The sequence below is a fragment of the Hermetia illucens genome, chromosome 4 (assembly GCF_905115235.1).
Source record: "Hermetia illucens chromosome 4, iHerIll2.2.curated.20191125, whole genome shotgun sequence".
Lineage (NCBI taxonomy): Eukaryota > Metazoa > Arthropoda > Insecta > Diptera > Stratiomyidae > Hermetia > Hermetia illucens.
The window spans coordinates 71,098,801-71,121,074 of record NC_051852.1 but is presented as its reverse complement, the minus strand read 5'-3'; the positions used below and the strand labels follow the sequence as shown (position 1 = coordinate 71,121,074).

The 22,274-nt window shown below is 40.5% G+C and overlaps 1 protein-coding gene across 5 annotated transcripts in view; it reads left to right on the top strand.

The window, feature by feature from the left end:
- Positions 1–22,274, top strand: part of LOC119656262 — an 86,586-nt gene that overhangs the window by 5,690 nt on the left and 58,622 nt on the right. For 3 of the 5 annotated variants that reach the window (XM_038062683.1, XM_038062682.1, XM_038062681.1), the window contains exon 2: positions 7,617–7,838. In XM_038062683.1, the coding sequence (XP_037918611.1) occupies positions 7,832–7,838 (7 nt within the window). In that variant the 5' untranslated portion in view covers positions 7,617–7,831. Of the gene's footprint in view, positions 1–7,616; positions 7,839–15,535; positions 16,217–22,274 lie in introns of those variants that run through there. The other 2 variants (XM_038062684.1, XM_038062680.1) reach the window with 2 other exon arrangements.

The following is a 22,274-nucleotide window of genomic DNA, read 5'->3' as shown; positions in this document are numbered from 1 at the left end:
CACAGCTCCATGATCTTTTTACTGAGGGCAGTAAAGGCAGCTCCAGACTTCTACACACTTCCCACTGGGAGTAGCGATCGCGGGGGTTTGTGCCCGTGTGGGAGGGGCTCTGGGAAGAATCGAGCTACTTCTGAATGGGTCCATCCATGAAGACAATTCCAGTCCCTCCCATACGCTTGCAACATCAGATGCCACAGTAGCCAAGGTTCCCACTCCTGAGGGACTGTGGTCGTTGGATATCGAGGGCCGGGAGCCCGCTTGCCCACTCGCACAAACCGCCGGGACTGGGTTTCCGAATCCCTGCACCGTAACTTTATTCTCCTGTTTCTCTGTTTGGTTTTATTTCTGGGTATCCTTCCCGTAACAAATTTTTATCCACGGGCAGGCTTTTTGTTCCCACCTACCCGGCTTGCGGATAAGCACATCTCCGATGCGTGCCTATGCATGCCCATGACACATTCGCCGAACATTCCCTTATCCGCACGAAGGGACGCGCCTGATGAGAGATTTGGCATCTCCACAATAAATATATATATATATTAAATCACGAACGCGAGACTTCGATATTACATTTGTCGCCAGTTTTTTTCCTTACTTATTCAAAAACGTCGGTAACAGATCATCAGTCACACAAAAATGAATCACCTTTCTGATTCAAGAAAGGCACCTCGACTACTCAACACTACTTTTAACTTTAAATCATAAGGTACCAAAAATTCGATTGTTATTACTGTACAATTGAATGTACTACTTATTAAATTGGGAACTTAAAGCGGTCATCCCGTGTGAAGGCCGTTTTTTTTTTGGCGTTTTTTAGAAATATTTCGTGAAGAATTGGATAAAGATACAAATACGAATTTTTCACCATAGATTTATTAATATCTTGAGCGTGCATAGTAATTTTTCCAGCCCGATCGCATAGTTCGTTATTGAAATACAGAGCAATTTATACACTAATCTCCAAAAAAGAGAAAAAGTAAACGGCACTTTAACATATAGACTTAACTACAGTCTGCAAATTAGGATTGTTGAAAAATATTAAAAACGAAATTTTTGGTGCCGTGTTAACCTTTTTTTATGGATTTTGGTGTTTTTTCACGGTTTCTTCAATGGATAAGAAAAAACTATTGAATCAATCGCAATTGTCCTAGTTTGCGGACCGTAGAAATAAGTTCTGATTAAGTCGTGAAAATTTTAAAGCATTTCGTTGGATAGATTTTCGGCTATGGTGGCAGCCGATTTTCAACATGCAGTTTCGAGAAAAACGCTTTTAAAAAATAGAATGCGATTTTTAGCCACAAAACCTCAACTGGCCATTAATCGGCTATACCTAATCCATAAACCTCAGGTTTCTTCAAGAAACACATGTGCAGCCTTCGCTTTAATTCTTGTCTTTTTAGCGAAATCATTCCAACATCATTCGGATCGATAAATACGAGCGTTATTACGGCGATCGACATAAATCTGGTATGTGACTTATCACATGTTTAACACTATAATTTCCGACTCCGAATATCAAAAAATCACTTTGTCCGTATATTCTATACTGTATCTAGATACAATCGATGCCAAAAAAAAAATTCAATTCCGCGGATCCGACACAGGGGATGACCCCCTTAAGCAGTCATTGTTTATTCGATCGAACCAATACACCACACGATTCATCGGCAATCAATTCTGCTGCCCCGGAAGCAATTCTGAAAACACCTCCACAAGATTATAATTCACCGCATTGGCTCCATACAATTTATGAATTCGCGATGAAGGCTCGACAACGAAATGACCGTATCAGAGGCTTGGGATCATTGCAAGGAAGCGAAACATTGCTTCCCTTACTTAAATAAAATACAGTGACAGAAAAATAGCAGAGGAAGCTATTTTAAAAATCATAGCAACTTTAAATGTTTTTTTCTTAGCAGCAGTTCAACAGAGCAAGAGCAGAACAGCAACAGAAAATGCCATTAAAAAAATCAGAAAGTTATAAACTGAATGGAGCCGTCTTGTGAAGGTGTTTTCAATCGTTTGGTGTTTATACAGCCGCTATTTTGTAAAAAATGTCAATAATACATTTTTTTCTTACCTCTGAACAGATGCTTAATCAGTTGGTATATTTATTGTGGATTATAATTCAGAAAAATCTTGGACAAAAAAATCCTATTTTGGGGGCTCCAAATACATATAGCCCCTTAAAGCCACAGCCTTTCACTGTTGAATTGATTTGCTCGAAAAAGCAATGCAGCATACAATATAACGCAGACGCAGACTTATGGTCTCGTCGACTAACTACTGCCATTTACTTACCGCGCTACGGAGTCTCCTTTTATTTAATGTCCACTCTGTCATTCTGGTACATACCTCCCGGTCGTTTAGACGCTGCGCTAAACCGCGGAGCTTGTGGCACTCAGTTCGCAGGTGTACCAATACATACAAGCTTTCTTAGGACTGTGTGACCTCGAAAGCATGGAAGTTGGCTATCGTTATCGAGTTTATGACTGAATTTGGGAATTATCAGCTGTAGCCCCTCCACCTCACGAAATGTCGTCTAGCGCGGCTTGAACTATTTCATGAACGAATCTCCCTATGTTCAATTTCGGGACTTTCCATGCGTCTGTGCCCTGGCGCCAGAGTCGTCCCCCACCAGAATCCGCCGATTCATGCTCAAGACAATGTCCTCCAGAGCATCAAATCTGCGTCGAAAGTTCAGCATCGTCCTATTCATCGTTATTGGTAGCGACCTGCCGGAAACTGAACGATTTAAGTACTCCTTATAAGTGCTTTAAGCCAATGGTGAATTAGGCTATGAAATTGTTTCACTTATCAGCGCCACCTGGATGAAGTGGCGTCCTTTGCTGCCGCCATATCAGAATGGAGACGAAGATGTTACGCTCGATTAGTAACCTAGTGCGCTCTATTCATGTTCGAAGTGAGGAGAAATTATGAAGAGCTCCCTCGATTGTATGCAAACAACGCTAATAAGAACTCACCAACTAAGATTATGGATAAAGTGGGTTTTGTAGATACATAGTACTTAGATAGGTATTAGAAGAAATTACAAATTAGACTTTTTCGTTTCTTTACTCAATCGTAAAATAAATTCATTATATAAGAAACACTATTAAAAAGATTTACGCAAAACGTATAATTATTGAGAAAGTTGTATGTCAAATTTGCATATCAATTTTTGCAGAATCTCACTTTAAGCCCAGGGTTCGACAAGCGACAAGCCGTCGGATGGCCTGTCCGAACTGTTGCTCGCGGCTTCAATGGACAATCAATCAATCAAAATATCACTTCGTCGCGGTTCGTCATTTCATATTCGGGGATGCTTTTGTTTTTTTGTAATTAACGTATGTCACTGACAGAAAGTCTACCTCGGCCTCCCAAGCCAATCAAACCAAATTGAACAAATGAAACTAACCGAGAAACCGGAACGCTTTGTGTATTTCTTTTATAAAGTCATTGAGTGCACATTTGCTCCATTAACAGCTAACATGTAATGTGTATACATATATTATGTCAGCATATCTACTTTTGCGTGCTACTGACATTCAAAATCTTAGAATTTATACAGAAGAGACAATTATGACCTATTATGGCTTTATAATTAATAGTGCCATTTCCACGAAACTCAGTAGTATTATGCTCTATATCATAGCCTATATTGCTGCATGATTCAAGGATGAACTTAAGGTTGCAGCCATTTACTAAAATTATAGTAGTGTACTATTAATAATAATAATCGTTTGGCGCAACTATCCAATTGGATCAGGCCCTTGAAGTGCGTTTGAGCACTTCATTCCAGATCGTGATGGTGCACTACAGTACACTGAAGGAGGCAATATACTATTATTAACTTTGTTTGATCAGATGTCGGTATGAGTGGATATTTCAGAGTCTAGGAACCATATAGTGGCAGTTTGTGATTTTTAAGATTTTAGGGTTGGGTAGGTTCTGTGAATGGCTGGAAAGAAATTATTGTTTTTCAGCCTCCTCCCTCCCTCCTTGTGAATTAAATATAAAAATTGATAAGTATTCATCGAGACCTTTCATTTCACATGGCTGTATTTGGTGAAAAAAAAATTACACCCCCTTAAATTCGACATAGAACGATGTAACTCACACGCGTGCGTCGACGGCAGAAAAAAAATGAATTTTCCCAGCTTTCTTGCGAGCAGTTTGGCAGCTCGCACTCAATGGCGCCAATTATACCCGGACTTTAAAATAAATAGTTAAACTACCGAGATTCCAGCTTTATTCGAAATGGCTGGTTTTGAGAGAAGGGCTTTTTGTTGAGCTTTTGTTCAGAACATTCATTGCCTGTCATTGTGTGACGCGGTGTACGCAGTTTATTAGTGACTTCATCGTCGTAGCTGTTATCGGTTGTGATTTGACCTAAGATAGGTTCTTCCCATGATGTCGATATCGTCAGCGTAGGCCAGCAGTTGGGTGGACTTAAAGAGGATCGTACCCCTCGCATTTAATTCACCATCACAGATCACTTTTTCCAGGACCAGGTTGAAGAGGACACATGATCAGGCATCCCCTTGTCTTAGACCGTTGTTGATGTCGAATGGTATTGAGAGCGATCCTGCTGCTTTTATCTGGTCTCGCACATTGGTCAGGGTCAGCGGCTTTAAAGTCGTTGAAAAATCATGCAACTGATGTCCATATTCGAACAGTTTTTCCATCGCTTGCCGCACAGAGAAAATATGATATGTTTCTAATTTACTTGGAGTGGGCCAGGTATGGGCCAGTGGTATTCTGGGCGTTAAATAGAGAGCTGACGAACCCCATCCCACCTTCCACAAGAAAAAAAAGTGTGGTGGGCATCGTCACTGTCCCACACCTTGAGCACAAGTTGATGAACCACTTGGTGTAATTGTAATCAATCCGGCTGTAATTCCATCGGCTCCTGGTGACTTATGGTTTTTAAGTCGATGAATATTTGGTGGTGGTAGCATTTGTCCGTCGTCTTCATTTTGCGCGGCCTCCAACTCGCCGTTCTGGTTGTTCAGTAGTTCATCAAAGTACTCAAACCATCGCCCCCGGTGTGTAAGGCTCCATCCTGCTGACTTGTTAGGAAAACTTCCGGGCCTGATGTGGTTGCTCCCTGTACTTTTCGAGTTCATAGACCTGTTGGTTCTCCCAGGCTTCCTTCTTCCATCTGTGAAGCCGCTGCTCCGCTCGTCGGATTTCGTGATAAGCCTCCGCGTGTGCCCGAGTTCTTTGAGGATGCAACATTACTCGGTATGCAGCATTCTTCCATTCCATTGCTAGCATTCATCGTCAAACCAGCCGTTCCGACTCTTTTTGCGGCTGGGGCCAAGTGTGTCAAGTGGGTCGTATTTATGATAACATTCTTCATGTGATTGTGAAGATCATTTGTGAATGCTTCATCTTCAGGATCTCTGTTGACTGTAGTTATTACGCCATCAATTTTCCTCTTAAAAGTGTTGTGGATAGCTTCAGTGTTAATTCTCACCTGATTGTCAGAGGGGATTCTGGGTGGTGATGTTATTCCATGCCAACGAAATAGTGATACGAGCCTATATTGATATTCATCAAAGCTGAGAGGTGGCGGCTTTCGATCAGCACGTGATCTATTTGGTTGAAAGTGGTCCCGTCTTTTTGTGGACCGCTTGCCGCGCAAACTAGGTACTTCCAACAACCATTTCGTGTGACACTATTAATTGAATAATCCGCAGTCCGTTATCATTTGTATTTTGATGTAAGCTATGGGAGCCAACGTATCGCTTGAATAAGGGCTCCATCCCTACTTGGCTGTTAAAATCCCCAAGTATGATTTTGATATCATATCTGGGACAGGCTTTGAGGGTTCGTGCTACTGCCTCGTAGAAATTATTCCTCTTCAACTCTACAGTTTCCTCTGTAGGGGAGTGCACGTTAATGAGGCTTATATTTCTAAATTTGCCTCGCAAGCGCAGAGTGGATAGCCGTTCGCTTATGTTTTCAAAGCCCGATCAAATAGTTTACTGGATGGCCGCTATAATATATGGTATAGCGACTCTTCTCCAGAAAACCGGTCCCTGGCCAACGTATCTCCTGCAACGCTGTTACATCGGCCCTATATTGGGACAGGGTATCAGCTAGCTGCTTGCTAGCTCCATCTCTGTACAGGAAGTGCACGTTCCATGAGAAAATGTCCAGTCTGAGGCTCCTGTTGTGGCTTCGAAACTTCGGTTTTCCGTGTAGGATTGTAGTTGGTAAAATTCGTCCCGTTTTTAGGTGCGGGAGACTCGCCTTCGTCCTTCTCCGTCTGCAGTTTTTCGTTAAGAAATAGCTCCCAGCGGTCACCACGTAGAGGTGGAGATAGGGCTTGGTAGTAGAGCTGTTGGTGTTGGTGCAGTAGGCGTTTCCCAGGTTTTATGCTCCATCGTGGGTACCAATCCACGTTTCGCCCTAGGATGTATGCTACCCTTTGACTGCCCTAAAATTACCGTCACGATTTTAGCGGGATTATTCTAACTATGTAGCACTACATGTGTACAATATTATGTTTTCAAGTCGCCCCCAATGTACAAGAAGAATAATTAAATAGCATGAAGCAAATTAAAATGGTTTCCAAAATTGTTTAGAGTATGATCTTTAAAGCTATCATACATATTAAATTTGAGACAACATTCATAATTTTACTCGTAAAATTCGTCGTAAATTTCGTTCTTGCTCTGATTAATGGACTTTGCAACCGTTTTGGGCTTATCGAAGTTTATTTGTGTCAGTGAGTTTGGTTGAGAAAAGGAGGTTTTCGAAAAGTCCAATTTGGCTACTTCTGTATGTATATGAGCGACTTCAAAGCTTTGGTCAAGCAGAAGATTTGTTTTTCCAGGCGGAGAAATAGTTTAGGATAGAATATTGTCACGGCTAGCAGCAATTCGCGAAGAAAGTCTCGCTGTACGTGTTGGCACGTTCATAGAGAAAGGGATAATTCCCACCGGTTCGATGTTTTCTCGAAGTGCCTGGAGTAGTCTTTTGTGCAATATAGGAGATGGCGGTATGAATTTCACTCCGAGCGGGGATTTTCTTTCTACTACCGCGCGTGCTCGACACAATACCTCCTGACGAACCAGGTGATCGATGGTATCCTTTGATACAGTTTAGTTTTATGAAAGAACGATTGGAATAAACTATATGGGGGGCAAAGGCTTGAGTCCAGCTTTATTTATTTAGCAAATATAAATATTTAAAAATGTCAAGTTGAAGATAGCTTTTAAGTTGTCAGCAATCTCTTGAGAGGAATGTGTGATCGAAACCCGAAATGATTTTATTCCCCACGAGAAGGTTGTTAGTGGCCATGTAGTCCTCTTTATTTTTGAGGAGCATCTAAATTCTTGTGGAAATCGCTGGTCACGTATTTGCAGGTTCGACAATAACATCTGGTGGGTGACGTTAATGCGTTTCCAGAAAATGTTAAGCATTATCTTCACAACAGCAGACAACATGAAAAAAATGCAAACCGTGCTACAGTTTATAAACAATTTATGGATTTTAAATTGGCAGTAATTGATTAAAAGAATGGCTTTTGTTATTCACGCGCAATAATGTTTTAGTTTAAATTTAAAAAAAGATTCAATTTTATATTGATCAATTTGTAATAGTGTATTTTCAGTTCATACGTATTTTTTGCCTTCACTTCCTCGTTAGTGAGAGGCTGTGTGCGTTGCTATCGCTCGGGAGAACCCCTCAAAGTGCAGAATTGTGATAAAAAATAATTTAAGTGTACTTAGTGCTTGTAGTATATTTTCATTAAAGCGTACCTCAAGATCAGTTGAATTTAATTTGGAGAACCCTTGAAAGGAGCAAGTCTATAAAAATGTCATGTAAGTATCGTCGATTGAAAATCCGCTACTGCACAAATGCTAACCATTAGCACAGCTATTAACCATCAACATTTCATTTAAATTAACACAATCACTAAATGTCGCATTGCCTTCTCCCAAAGAGGACTAAGACTTCAGAGGTAATGAATAAACAGCATATTACCAGAAGAACTATCGATAGGTAAATAATTAAGCTTGGCACTATTGATTTTGCTATATTTTGAAGATACAGTGATTTTTCCACAAATCAAATTTTGTTAATTTTATAATAATACGAGTCGAAATACCGGAAACTGGACGCTTCGGGTATGGTCTTGCATTCATCTTATGTGAGGACCTTTCTATGCACGTTTTTACGGTTTTGTGTAAAACAAAACCTTATTAAGATTGGTTTACTGCTATTATTAGGTCAAATTTGTCACTTGCGATTTCCAGACTTTGAATGGCAATATCACGCGATGGATATTTTCATATAATATATGCATATGTTACTTGCTAGGTACTAATGGGACAACTAGACACTCAAATATCTTTATAAAAGAAATACATAAAACTTTTCATACCTGAAGCGTCCAGCTTTCGATTTCCCGACTTGTTCTTTTTGTTCTTTTTGTTCATAATTGAAAAATCATAATGTTCCTTCATATATTTCCAAATTTTCAGATATATGTATGTACATATTAAAGACGTAAATACTATAATAATAATAATAATCGTTGGCGCAACAATCCATATTGGATCAGGGCCTTGAAGCGTGTTAGAGCGCTTCATTCAAGACCGTAACGGTACACTACAGTACACTGTAGGAGGCAATGTGGTCAGCATTGCGCTCGCCCGAGATTATTACCCTGATTTGACTCAGGTACTCATTCACAGCTGAGTCCTAAACAAACAAATAATGTCTATTACCGCATTACTGAACATGTGATAAGTACGCAATACGAGGAAATGTACGCAGAAAAACCATCAAATGTATTTTGAAGCCTAGATTTCGTAAAGATGCACAATGGTGATTTTTTTAGATTTTTTGATTGGATAGGTTCTGAGAATTAGACCTGTTTCACTTTTTGGTGAATACATTTTGGGCCCTCACTCGAGTCTTTTCATTTGAAACCCTACATTACCATATTTGGTGAAGACAAATTTTGCACACCCCTTCAAACTCAACATAAAATGGCGCCACTTGCCATATATAAAGAAGTTTACAGGCCACACCTTCTCACTAAATTTCCTGACAATTGGTTTAGAAGTTTCCGAGTAAATCGGATGTGACAGACAGATAGACATTGAATTGATTTTAACCAGATTTTGTTTCACACAAAACCTTAAAAAGGAAGATAATCCTGTCGTATTGAAAGAGCATGGAAAAAGGGAGCAGAAAAACACAATTTTTCAAATCAGAATAAATTTTATTGGCTAAAGTTCTTAGTTAGATGAAGAATCTGATATGAATGAGAATTGCCGTCAATTTTACGGAGAATTCATACCATAGCTCCTATCTTATGGGAAAATCATAGTTCACCGACTAATTGATTGAGTTAGTAGATATATGTCACCAAGAATCCAGTAATTCAGATAGGTTATGGTAGAATTTATGCTCCCGAATTTACTTTAGGTTGTGAATGAAAAAGCGAAAAGGTACCGCCACCTTGACCTGGTTAGTCAGAAGTTCAGATCTAGATTAATTTGAAAATGGCTACAACTCAGTCTCCAAAACGGTTTGTGATGAAAAACACTTTAAAGATATAGAAAAATAAGTCCGGGAAACCGGAAGCTTCAGGTGTGAAAGGTTTTGTGTGTTTATTTTATAAAAACATTTGAGTGTGCATTTGTTCCATTTGTACGTAGCACGTAATTTATGCATATATTATGCGTGAATATCCACTTTCGCGTGATATTGACATTCAAAGTCTTGAATTTGCAAAGAAGCAACAGCTTTGACCTATCATATGGTTTTTAGTAATGGTGCGATTTCCACCAAACTTTTTGGGATCATGCTCGATATTATATATATAACCTACGTTGCTGCAAAATTTCGTGGTGCTAGGTTAAACTGAAGGGAGATTTTATAGTCAATTACTGAAAATTATAGTAATATACTAATATTAACTTTATTTGAGCAGATATCGGTATGGAGGGTATTTCGGAGCCTAGGTATCATATAGCTTTTTATTTTTTTTTTAGATTTTTCGGTTGAGTAGTTTCTGAGAATGGGTCAGTTAAAGAAATGATCACCCCCCGCACTCCCCACCTTTCCAACAAATATCCAAACTAATACAGGCTTTGGAAAGTATTAATCGAGGTTTTTCATTTCATACCCCACATGACTATATTTGGTGGAAAAAACGTCTACATCACTCTTTTACATGTATAGGGACCCCCTTAAATTCGATACAGAATTACAGAGTATTACTCATTGTATGCGTGAGCGTTCACAATTTCCACCTTTCCACCAAATTTGGTTTCAATCGCTATAACAGTTTGCGAGAAAAATGTGAGGGACAGACAGATAGTAAACCGATTTTAATAAGGTTTTGTTTTACACAAAACCTTAAAAATGGAAAACCACTTAAATAGCATCAAAACAATTAATGACCGAAAAGTGTAAGTGTCAAAAAATAGCATTATCAATGTCTGATACATGTATCTAACTAAATTGAACAAAAATACAATAAGCAAACACCAACAAAAATATTTTGATGAATTTCTTAGTAAGTTATCATTTAAAACATTTCGTCGAAAAGACTGACACCCATCCGGTCACCAAAGACTAAAAACGTGGAATGTCGGAAAATTTTGCTCCGCACTGTACATATATAACACAGTCGTCATTGACGAATATGAGGCCAGCTGTCCGCCTAAGACAGTTAAGTCATCAAGGGATGTACCCTGGTGCAACAGGAAACTAGCCAGAATGAGAGAAGAAGTGCGAAAACTCTTCAACCGGGCATAAAAAATCGGAAACTGCGTATAGCAATGCGATCAGGAAAGCAAAATGGAATTCTGTGAAGGGATTGAACGAATCATACAAACAACCGGGCTTTACAAACCTGCAGTCAAAGACGAGACAATATCTTCTGTCTGTTTGACGAAAGAAGATGGGGCATTTAATGAGAATGAGAAGGACAGAGTATACCTCGCTACACGTCCCGCAGTTAGAAAAATCTAGTTATGGTCTTCAGCGGGCTAATACCGCGTAACTTTGTTACTTTTGGCTTAAATTCTTTCAAAAAATTATCAAGAATTGTTCGAACTGTAACTAATATAATCTGATGTTCACATCTGATTGAATTCTAATTATTTTCCCATTAAAAAAAATCCAGAAAAAGTACGTTAAAATAACCTTTCTAATGTGGTTTCTTAGATTTTCTTGAGAAAGTGCATAGCCCCTAGTACATTATACATGGTGTTTCAAAACTACCATATGCCGGGCGATTCCTCATAAAATTCTAATCCAAAATTATTATTATTTTATAAATCATATGTTTCGATTTCTTAACCGTTTAGCTGCCACAGTCATTTTATTTTCTAAAGAAGACAACGTCTTTACACTACTAAAACGATAACTCCAAAACTCCCAATAGCTTGGAGCATTGAAATAAACCTCGAAGCTAGGACTTCACTTTAGAATACAAAAGTGAGTTTGTGAAAACAGAGTAAACTATATAGAAGTAATCACTTTCCAAATACAGAAAATGTGTTTCCCAAAAGTTTGCTGTTAACCCAGTTTTCCTCGAATTTTAACACACACGGTAGTGATTTTCTTACAAAAAATGAATTCCTTTTTCACTGCGCTGAACGTTTGTTAGCATAATTTTATTCTAATCGCTTAATTTGTGGTAGTTATTTATAATATGTTAAATGGAAACCCACTCATTGGAAAAAAACATCAACTATCCAAACCCAGAGACAGGAGCATCGCCCTCTCTACTTTGCATTTCTAAATCTAGAGGTGTTTGACTAGGTACCATAGAAATTTATCTTATATGCATTCAGACAATACCTAATGCTACACGAACTCGCGCACTGAGTTAAATTGCTTTCAAAATTGCTTCGTGCCTCTGTGGTGGCACTGTGTACTACTTTATTGTTAAAAAAACTAATTTAATAAAGCCACTATTCCGGATCCTTGACAAAACGCGTAGCCGGAGGAGATCATCCGGTTTCCTCCCTCTCTTATTAGGTCTGGTTGGGTATTACGAGTAACAAGAGGGTGAACACCGGCGGAGACATGGAGTAATTTTGATAGGCTGCTAGCCACACTTCAAACTCTACTCTTTAAATCGCGCTAAAGTAACAACGAAGCGGATAGATTTAAATAGATAATGGCGCAGTACCGAGGAAGTTAATGTAAAAAGTATAATAATAGTGCCACAGTTTTTGACACAGCCAACTCGGTTGATTGTACAATGTGTATGACACCCTACAAAATCTTCATTTTACGGGATAAGAGCCAAATTGAACAGCAATTTAAATATACCAGTTGACTATCGTTGACTGCGATCAAAGGGTAGTATAAATTCCAAGGCGGAACCCACGATGGAGCATAAAACCTGACAAATACTTGCTTCAACAGCAATACAAAAAACTCTGCTACCAAATCCTACCTCTGCAGACGGAGAAGGATGTACTCAGAGTAGGTTTCCTAGTTAGCCACAAAATGAAATCTGCTGTTATCGGTTTCGAAAACATAAGCGAAAGTCTATGCACTGTGCGTTTGCAAGGGAAATTTGCAAATATATGCCTAATTAAGGCAAAGTCATTCCTGGAGATTTTAACAGCCAAGTATGGACATAGCTTACATAAAAACACAAATGATAACAGACTGTGGATTATTCATCATCATCAACGGCGCAACAACCGGTATCCGGTCTAGGCCTGCCTTAATAAGGAATTCCAGAAATCCCTGTTTTGCGCCGAGGTCCACCAATTCGGTATCCCTAAACGCTGTCTGGTGTCCTGACCTACGCCATCGCTCAATCTTAGGCAGCGTCTGCCTCGTCTTCTTTTTCTACCATAGATATTGCCCTTATAGACTTTCCGGGCTGGATCATCCTCAACCATACGGATTAAGTGACCCGCCCACCGTAACCTATTGAGCCGGATTTTATCCATAACTCGACGGTCATGGTATCGGTCATAGGATTATTCAGTTAGCAATATTGCACGTAATGGTTGTTGGAAATACCTGGTTTGTGCGGAAAGGGTTCACATACGTGGACTTCTCCAGACAGGAACACTATCAACCAAATTGACCTCCTGTTGATCGAAAGCCGCCACCTCTCAGCTTTGATGAATGTCTATATAGACTCGGATAACTATCTCGTTGGCATGGTACTCCGAGCTCGAATAACATCACCACCTAGAATCCCCTCTGACAATCAGATGAGAATAAATACTGGAGCCATCCACAACAAAACCTCCGTAATACCCATAAGGGGGAAGTGGATGGCACAATAACCGCATAACAGAGATGAAGCATCAACAAATGATCTTCACAATCACCTGAAGAATGTTATCATAAATACGGCCACAAACATACTTGGCCCCAGCCGCAAAAAGAGTCGGAACGGCTGGTTTGACGATGAATGCTAGCAACGGAATGAAAGAATGCTGCATACCGAGTAATGCTGCATTCTCAAAGGACGCGGGCACGCGCGGAGACTTATCGCGAACTCCGACGAGCGGAGTAGCGGCTTCACAGACGGAAGAAGGAAGCCTGGGAGAACCAACAGGTCTATGAACTCGAAAAGTACAGGGAGCAACCGCAACAGGCGCGGAAGTTTTAGCAACAAGTCAGCAGGATGAAGCCTTATACCCTTCTATGCTCACCCTGCCGAGACAAAGAGAGAAATCTGATTTCCGACAGAATGGGCATATTGGAGCAATGGGTTGAGTGTTTTTATGAACTGCTCAACAACTAAAACATCGACGGAGGATGGAGTTCCCGCCAACTGAAGACGACGGAAAAATGCTACCACCACCAAACATGAAAGAAACAATCCGTGCAATTTATCGGCTTAAAAACCATAAGTCGCCAGGAGCCGATGGAATTACAGCCGAATTGGTTAAATATGGAGGTAACCAAATACACCAAGTGGTTCATCAACTTATGCGAGGCGTTATCTGCTCCATGAAGATAATAAAAGGGAGATAACACGCAGTTCAGCAACTATAGAAGTATCACGTTGCTGAGTACCATCTATAAGATATTCTCCGCTACCTTGCTAGGTCCATATGGCTAGAACATTATTGGCCCATTCAAGAGGCTTCACTCCAGCCAAATCGGTAACAGATCAGATTTTCTCTGTGCAATCGATGAATGGCCATCACTTGCACCATCGACTTCAAGGTTGGCTATGATAACATCGTCAGGGTAAAATTGTACACGGTCACGAGAGAATTCGGTATCCCGACGAAATTGATAAGACTGACTAGGCTGACCCTGACCAATCTACGAGGCCATAGGATCAGGATCAGCAGGATCGCTATCGAGACCATTCAACATCAACAACGGTCTAACACAAAGTTATGCCCCATCATTCGTCCTCTTTAACCTAGCCTTGGAAAAAGTGATCTGAAACGGAGATGTTAATGCAAAACGCACCATCCTCTTTAAGTCCAACCAACTACTGGTCTACGCTGACGTTATTGACATTATGGGAAGTATAACCCGAAACAAAGTGCCTCTCCTCTATCCAGATCGATCAGGCAGACGAAGTGCAGCACCAAAGAACAAAGAAGCACAACATCCAATCGCACTGGTCAAATTAGAACAATAAAGATAGGAAACTATAACTTTGAGACCGTTCATAACTTCTCCCATCTGGGGTCGAAAATCAGATCCTGTTCAGTTTATAAAAACTGTTCCGCTCGAAATGTCTCACCATAGGTTCAAAGCTCTTACTGTACAAGACAATGATCTTGCCAGTCCTTATGTGTTCCTCGGAAACCTGTGTTCTTAGGAAGAAAAATTGCGAACTCTTGGGCAAGGGATATTCTATGGTAGAAAGAGAAGACGTGGCAGGTCCTGTCTCAGATGGAAAATTGTTCATGTTCTTCAAATCTGAATAACTTTGCGTTGAATCTTATATTTTTAATCCTCTGTATTATAAAGGCGTTCTCACATTCCTGATAAGATTATCTGAATGAAGGTTTAGGGAATCATCCACATTACGTGCTATAGTTGTAAGATCCATATTGAGATACACAGATTAGAGTATCGTATTGGATCGACTCTATAGATAGGTTCTATTTCGTCCTTATTCCCTAATATCTTGTCGCTGTGAAATATGTATTGACGTTATAACGTTGTACTGAGTTTGGCGGACGTTTAAAGGAAACTTCAATGCCATTGACAAACCTCATCTCAACGGTGGAATTTTTATCACGTCTCGAAATTGTAATTTAATCTATCGATTGGGATTTGATTTCCAACGATATGAAAACAACACAAGCAACAGCTTGCACTATGCACAAGCAATATCGTTGACGGGAGGCGGCCAATGGGTAGAAGGGCTCCACAAGTGGAACAAAACACGATATATTTCTTATTCCATAGTGCTTGCCTTCAAATTTAAGTATGTAGTTCTCAAGAAAGATTCTCTTGAAAGAGCGGTCACGGAAGCCATAAGTTTCCCCATACGTGCATGTTTTGAAATCGTTATGCCGCAGTATATGGACTATGACGGAGAACGTACCTTCTCGTGGAAGCGGTTGCATTCGAAGCCGGGCTAATTTAAGTTCTCGACCGTGCTGCGTTGCCAGTCTATGGAAGATTTCGCTGCTATTTGCATATCATTAAGCAGAGCTCGAAATATTCGGTGAACTTTTGATGCTTATCCCTGGCCTGAGCATGGGAAATATTCCACGCGGCTCACATGCAAGACTTCCGGATCGAAGACGACACAGCGTGAAAAAGTCGTAGCGATTGCACCACAAAGTAACACGAGTGTTGCATCATTTGGAACAGTTCGTTGGCAGAAATTGGGCAATTCGTTGCCGGGGGACTGGGGAAATGTGATAGTTGATTGTAGTGCGGTTGAGTACGTTTTCAAATGACCAAATCGTCGCGAACGTTTGGAGAATGCAGTTTCCGTCGCCAAAACTGCTGTTGTGACCAACTGCTTCGGTGTAGTGTTGACTTATCCAGTTGTTTAGGTTGCGTAAGATGTGGACCAAAATATTTCGAAGCAAATCGACCAAGTGCAAGTCGCGCGATGACATCGAGAAGAGTTCCACTGCTCAGGTTTCTGGTGTCCAAAGATCGAAATTTGCTAAAGTCGTCAGCTCCATTACCCTCAAGCGTCATTGCAAGTCTCACGATTATCTTGAGGACTCTCCAGTAGTCAAAGACATTGACCGACGTTATGAGCCAGGTACAATTTAGAACTGTTGCATTTACACAATAATGATTGTAGGCTTCTTTCCTATAGAAACAAAGTTCCGATGGTACAGATATTCGGCGACAATATTTTCTTTAAATTAAACCAAGTGGTGTGTTTGATTTAACGTATCTTCACTATTTATTAATAATCAAAAGTTCTGAAAGATTCATTTTTAAATATATATTGTTTTATGTTGGTATTTGGGAGTTAGAAGTTGGTAGTCGGTTCTACGGCTGTAATCCTCTCTATAAAATTGGCCAGGATTAACCCGACTATTGCAGAAGAAAAGAAAATGCCGTCTGTTCTGAAACTTTCTAAAATGATAATGATGATAAAGTGATATTGCATTACCATCAACGGTAACTTGCTCGATGACTAGGCGCTGAATTGTCTTGAGATATCTCTGCTGATAACTCCTCGATAGTGAATGTAAATTTTTCTGTTATTAATGTTTTGTATTTTTCGCCATTCACAGAACTTTTCAGGTTCAACTTAGTGCCAACTCCCTGATAATATTATGGTTCCTCCTTGACAGTGTTTTGAGCACATCTGCCAGAAAATCATCCCCCACATCTGTATCTAACTCTTTGGGCACGACCGACAGCAATCAGATTCGCTTTATATTCATTTGAAAGAATAACCTTCTTCCAATTGTCCAACATCGATCGTCGGACTGACAGATCAGAATTTTCTACATTTAAAGTGGCTTTTTCGTCTTTGAGATTTCTAGTCCACGTGTTTTGCCTTCTTTGAATTATTGCCGCACGATAGATCCGAAGTGCACAAGAGTTTATCTTTAAGGATTGAGGCAAAAATGAATCCGCTAAATATAAACGATTCAAATGAGTCTTGGAGTGAATAGCCCGAGATGAATCCATGCAATGAGCTGTCGTTTTAAAGTCCATCCTGTTCGAGGCCCCTTTTGTGGCTTCGTAACATCGGTTTTCCGTGTAAGGTTGTCAGCCGTAACCAACCCCAAACCTGGAGGACCAGTTGTAGTACAATTTGCCCCGTTCTCAGGCGCGCGAAACTCGCCTTCATCCTTCCCCGTCTACAGTTTTTCCCTAAGAAACAACTAGCGATCACCACGTGGAGGTGGAGATAGAGTTTGGTAGTAGAGCTGTTGGTGTTGGTTCAGCAGGCGTTTCCCAGGTTTTATACTCCATCGTGGGTGTCAATCTACGTTTCGCGTTGGGATCTATACTACCATTTGACCGCTAAAACCACGAATCCGACAACGACAACGGAATAACGATTTCCGCATTTTCTCATGGAACGTGCGCTCCCTGTACAGACCGTACCGTACCATAGCTTGCATGGGGATACCAATGATAACGGACTGCGGATTATTCAGTTAGTAGTATCGCATCAAATGATAGTTGGAACTACCTGATATGCGCGGAAAGCGAAATGTTGTTGGAAGTGCCTCGTTTACGCGGAAAGCGGTCCACAAACAAACGTGGGCCTCCAGACGGAACCACATTCAACCAAATTGACCACGTGTTGGTTGAACGCCGCCATGAATGATGATGATGATGAATGTCAGAACAGATAAGGGGCCAATATAGACTCGGATTACTATCTCGTTAGCATAGTGCTCCTGGCTGGAACTGCAAAACCACCTACAATCCCCTCTGGCAATCAGATGAGAGTGAATACTAAGCCATTCACAACACAGACCTCCGCAACACCTACAAGGAGGAAATGGATGGCGCAACACCCGCATAACAGATGTCCTGGAGATGAAGCATCAACAAATGATCTTCACAACCACCTGAAGAACGTTATCATTGATACGGTCAGAGAAACGGAACGGAAGAATGATGCACACCGAGTAATGTTGCATTCTCAAAGAACGGGGACACGCACAGAGACTTATCATGAACTCCCTCGAGGAAAAAGCAACCTCACAGATGGAAAATGGAAGCCTGAGAGAACCAACAGGTTTGTGAACTCGAAAAGTACAGGGAACAACCGAACCAGCCGCGGAAGTTTTACCAACAAGTCAGCAGAATGAAGCCTTACACACCTCGATGCTCATCCTGCCGAGAAAAAGAGGGAAATCTGATTTTCGACAGAATGGGCATATTGGAGCGATGAGTTGAGTATTTTTATGAACTGCTCAACAACCAAAAAATCGTCGAGTTGGAGTTCCCGCCAACTGAAGACGACGGACGAATGCTGCTACCACCAAGCATAGAAGAAACAGTCCGTGCAATTTGCCGGCTTAACAACCTTAAGTCACCAGAAATCGATGGGTTTACAACGGAATCGGTTAAATATGAAGGCGACCAACTACACTAAGTGGTTCATCAACTTATGCGTGTGGAAAAGCGAATCAGTGCCTGACGACTGGCAACAAGGCATTATCTGCCCCATATATAAAAAGGCGAATATCACACAGTGCAACAATTATAAGATATCCTAGGGGCCAGATAGCCCCATACCAAAGAGGCTTCACTCGAGGCAAATCAGCAACAGATCAAATGTTCTCTATACGGCAAGCGGTGGAGAAACTGCTGGAGTATGGCCATCAGTTGCACCATGTTTTCATTGACTTTAAAACCGGCTATGATAGTATAGCCAGGGTAAAACTGTACACAGCCATGAAAGAATTCGGTATCTTAGCGAATGTACGAGGCCAGATAAAAGCAGTATTATCACTCTCGAGACCATTCAACATCAACAACGGTCTATGACAAGGGAATGCCCTATCATGCGTCCTCTTTAACCTGGCCCTGGAGAAAGTGATTCGCGATGCAGATGTGAATGCGAGAGACACCATCCTTTTGAAGTCCACCCAACTACTGGCCTACGCTAACGATATCGACATCATGGGAAGAACCACCCGAGACGTACAAACTGCCTTCATCCAGATCAGAGGCACGAAATCTTGGGCTGCACATCAATGAAGGCAAGACAAAATATATGGTGGCAACTTCAGCACCAAAAACCAACCAACCAACAACATCAAACCGCACTGGTCAAACGGAAAGGATAAAGATAGAAAACTACAACTTTGAAACCGTTAAACATTTCTTCTATCTAGGGTCGAAAATCACGGATAAAAGCTATGACGATGAGATCCGCGCATGGTTGTTGGTAGCCAACAGATCCTATTTGAGCTTACAGAAACTGTTCTGCTCGAAACGTCTCACAACAGGGTCAAAGCTCTAGCTATACAAGACTATAATCTTGTCAGTCTTTATGTATTCCTCGGAGTCGGGGGTTCTATGCAAAAAAATTGCGGACTTTTAGCCGCGTTCGAGAGAAGAATCCTCCGAGGAATTTTTGATTCCGTAGCCTACATAACGACGAAATCTATTACGAGGCAGACCCTGGCTGAGATGGAGCGGTGGCGTAGGCCAGGACCAGGCAGCTTTTAGGGATATGGAGTTGGTGAACATCGGCGCAAAACCGGGATGTCTGCAGTTCCTTATTCCTTAATAAGGAATGCACACTTAATTTGCAGTCGTATTCATAAAAATTAATAGTATGTGTGTGTGTGTGCGACAAGCTAATAGTGTGCACACCTCACCGTTACGATGGCTCTTGACACGAACGATAATTCAAGAGAAGTCATTGATCAAGCACAAATACATTTCCTTAAGTTTTGTGGCGACACTTGCAAGCACATTTGTGCTGGAGTCTGTCCGAACAGGCAGAACACGTGTTGCAAGCTTAGACACAGATGCCATTTTCATGACACTTGGTTAATAAATAAATATTTAAACAGGATCGTTAAATGGACACTAGCGAACTACCGCGACCAATAATATGATCCAATATTGCTCAAGAAAAGGAGTCAGTCGTGTGTTTCACTAATATCCCACACAAGGAAGTTGGGGTAGTATTGTCGCCGAGTGCACTTAGGAGTATCTATACATATGTAGTTATTTAGTGTATTGAAGGATCAGCCACCATTCATGAGGTGAATGCATATAAGATTATTTCGCGATGAATCGGACGAAAAGGTGTGGTTAAAACCTTTGTATAATTTTGTAAACTGTGTATACGAATTCTGGGACCACTCCTTCGGCAGAGGTAGGTCTTGCCCCAGTGACTTTTCCGTGTTCTCAGACCTCAAGAAAATGCTCGTTGAAAGAAATTTACCGCCAATGAAAAGGTAATAGCCCAAACAGGCCTATTTTGAGGCTAAAGACAAATCGTACTACAAAAATGGTATCGAAAAATTGAATCACCGCTATAATCGTTGTATCATCCTTTCAACTGTATATTGAAAAGTAAAAACAAATCTTATAATTTATGTTAGCCTAATTTTATTTTTATGTTAGTCTACGAACCTTTCAGCCCAACTGTTACATTAAAGTCCATTCCATCCAAGTTCTTTTGTGAAACAAAACCTTATTAAAATTGATTCAATGTCTGTCTATCCGTTTAAGTGTTTCTCTGCCCGTTACATTCGAGTTACTCAAAAAGCGCTGAATCTATTGTCACAAAATTTGGTGGGAACGTGCGGTCTGTGAGTCCCTTTACATACAACAAGTGGCACCATTTTCCATTGAGTTGACATGCGAAAAAAAGAGTGCGATTTTTTTTTTCCTAAAATATGACCGTGTGAGGCATCAGATGAAGCGGCTTTTTAAATTAAATCTATCTCAGATATTAGGTTAAACATGGGGAGCAAGGGCTCCAAATGTAAGCCCCAAAAAGTGAAATAGGCCCCATTCACAGAATCTATCCAACAGAAATATCTGAATTCAAGCTTCAAAATAAACCTGTTCCGGTATTTGCGCAAATAAAGTTAATAATAGTATATTACTATATTGAAAAAAACATCCGAAAGCCCCCATTAAGTTCATCCTAGTACAAAAGGTATTATACCAAACTTTTGTGTTTCACGTGAATTTATTACACTAAGTCGTGTATGTCTTCATATAAAATGAACTCGTGAATTCTCCTTTTTGGGTTTTTTTTTAAATTATTTGAATTTCAATACCAATTACTCGAAACAGGCATATGTATACGTTAATAAATCTTGTGGGTAGTATCCATTCCAGATGGCTACATATGTACGTTAGCACCAGCGGCATTCAATTTATGTACACTACCGGCATAAAATTTCACAACGATTAAAGAAAAAACGCATTTTTCGTATTTATTGCCGTATTTTGAGGGAGAGTACCATTTTAGTTTATGTAATTATTAAAGACTAACAAAAAAATCACATTTTTCGGATTAGTTCGAATAAAAGGGAACAATATAGACCACAACAAGTCAGGAAGCTGGACGTTTCAGGTTCGAAAGATTTTGTGTATTTCTTATATAAAGACATTTGAGTGTGCAGTTGTCCCATTAGTACGTAGCACGTAATATATGCATGTATTATATGAGATTATCCACTTTCGGGTGATATTGACATTCACAGTCTTGAATTTGGAAAGAAAGTACAATTTTGACGTATTATGACTTTGTTGGTAATAGCGCGATTTCTACCAAACTTGTTAGGATCATGCTCTATGTTATAGCCCAGTGGGAATGGCAGGACATGACAGATTGGCTAACGCCCCCTCGAAGCGGCACGACAGAATATTGTCTAGAGTATTTGCAAGGTAAGCATATTGAAGACACTGTTATTAACTTATTTTTGACGTACGAAAATGTCTCTGGCTGCTCAGACGACAGACAGACAAGTGTCTACGTCGGACAAAATCTGTCTGTCTCTTATATATAATACATGCCAGTATCCAGAGATTTGCGGGCATAGCCATTCCTATGAGTAGGCCGGGTAGGAGGGAACATAGCTCACCCGCGGGTAAAAATTGGCTATGGGAAAGATACCCAGAAATAAAACCAATCATGGATAAACAGAAGAACCCCCACGGGGATTGTGCTAGCGACATTTACGTTGCCAAGATTTCGGGGAGAGGGTGTGGAACCCCCAAAAACGATGCGGAGCCCTGGATAAAGGTGGTATCTCAAAAAAAGGAGATAGAAGGAAGATACGTCCGGAGGTTATTATAATCTCTAAACGAGGCTAAGACCCTTCGCCGCTGACATTCTCAGGAGAGTGAAAGTATATCCAAAA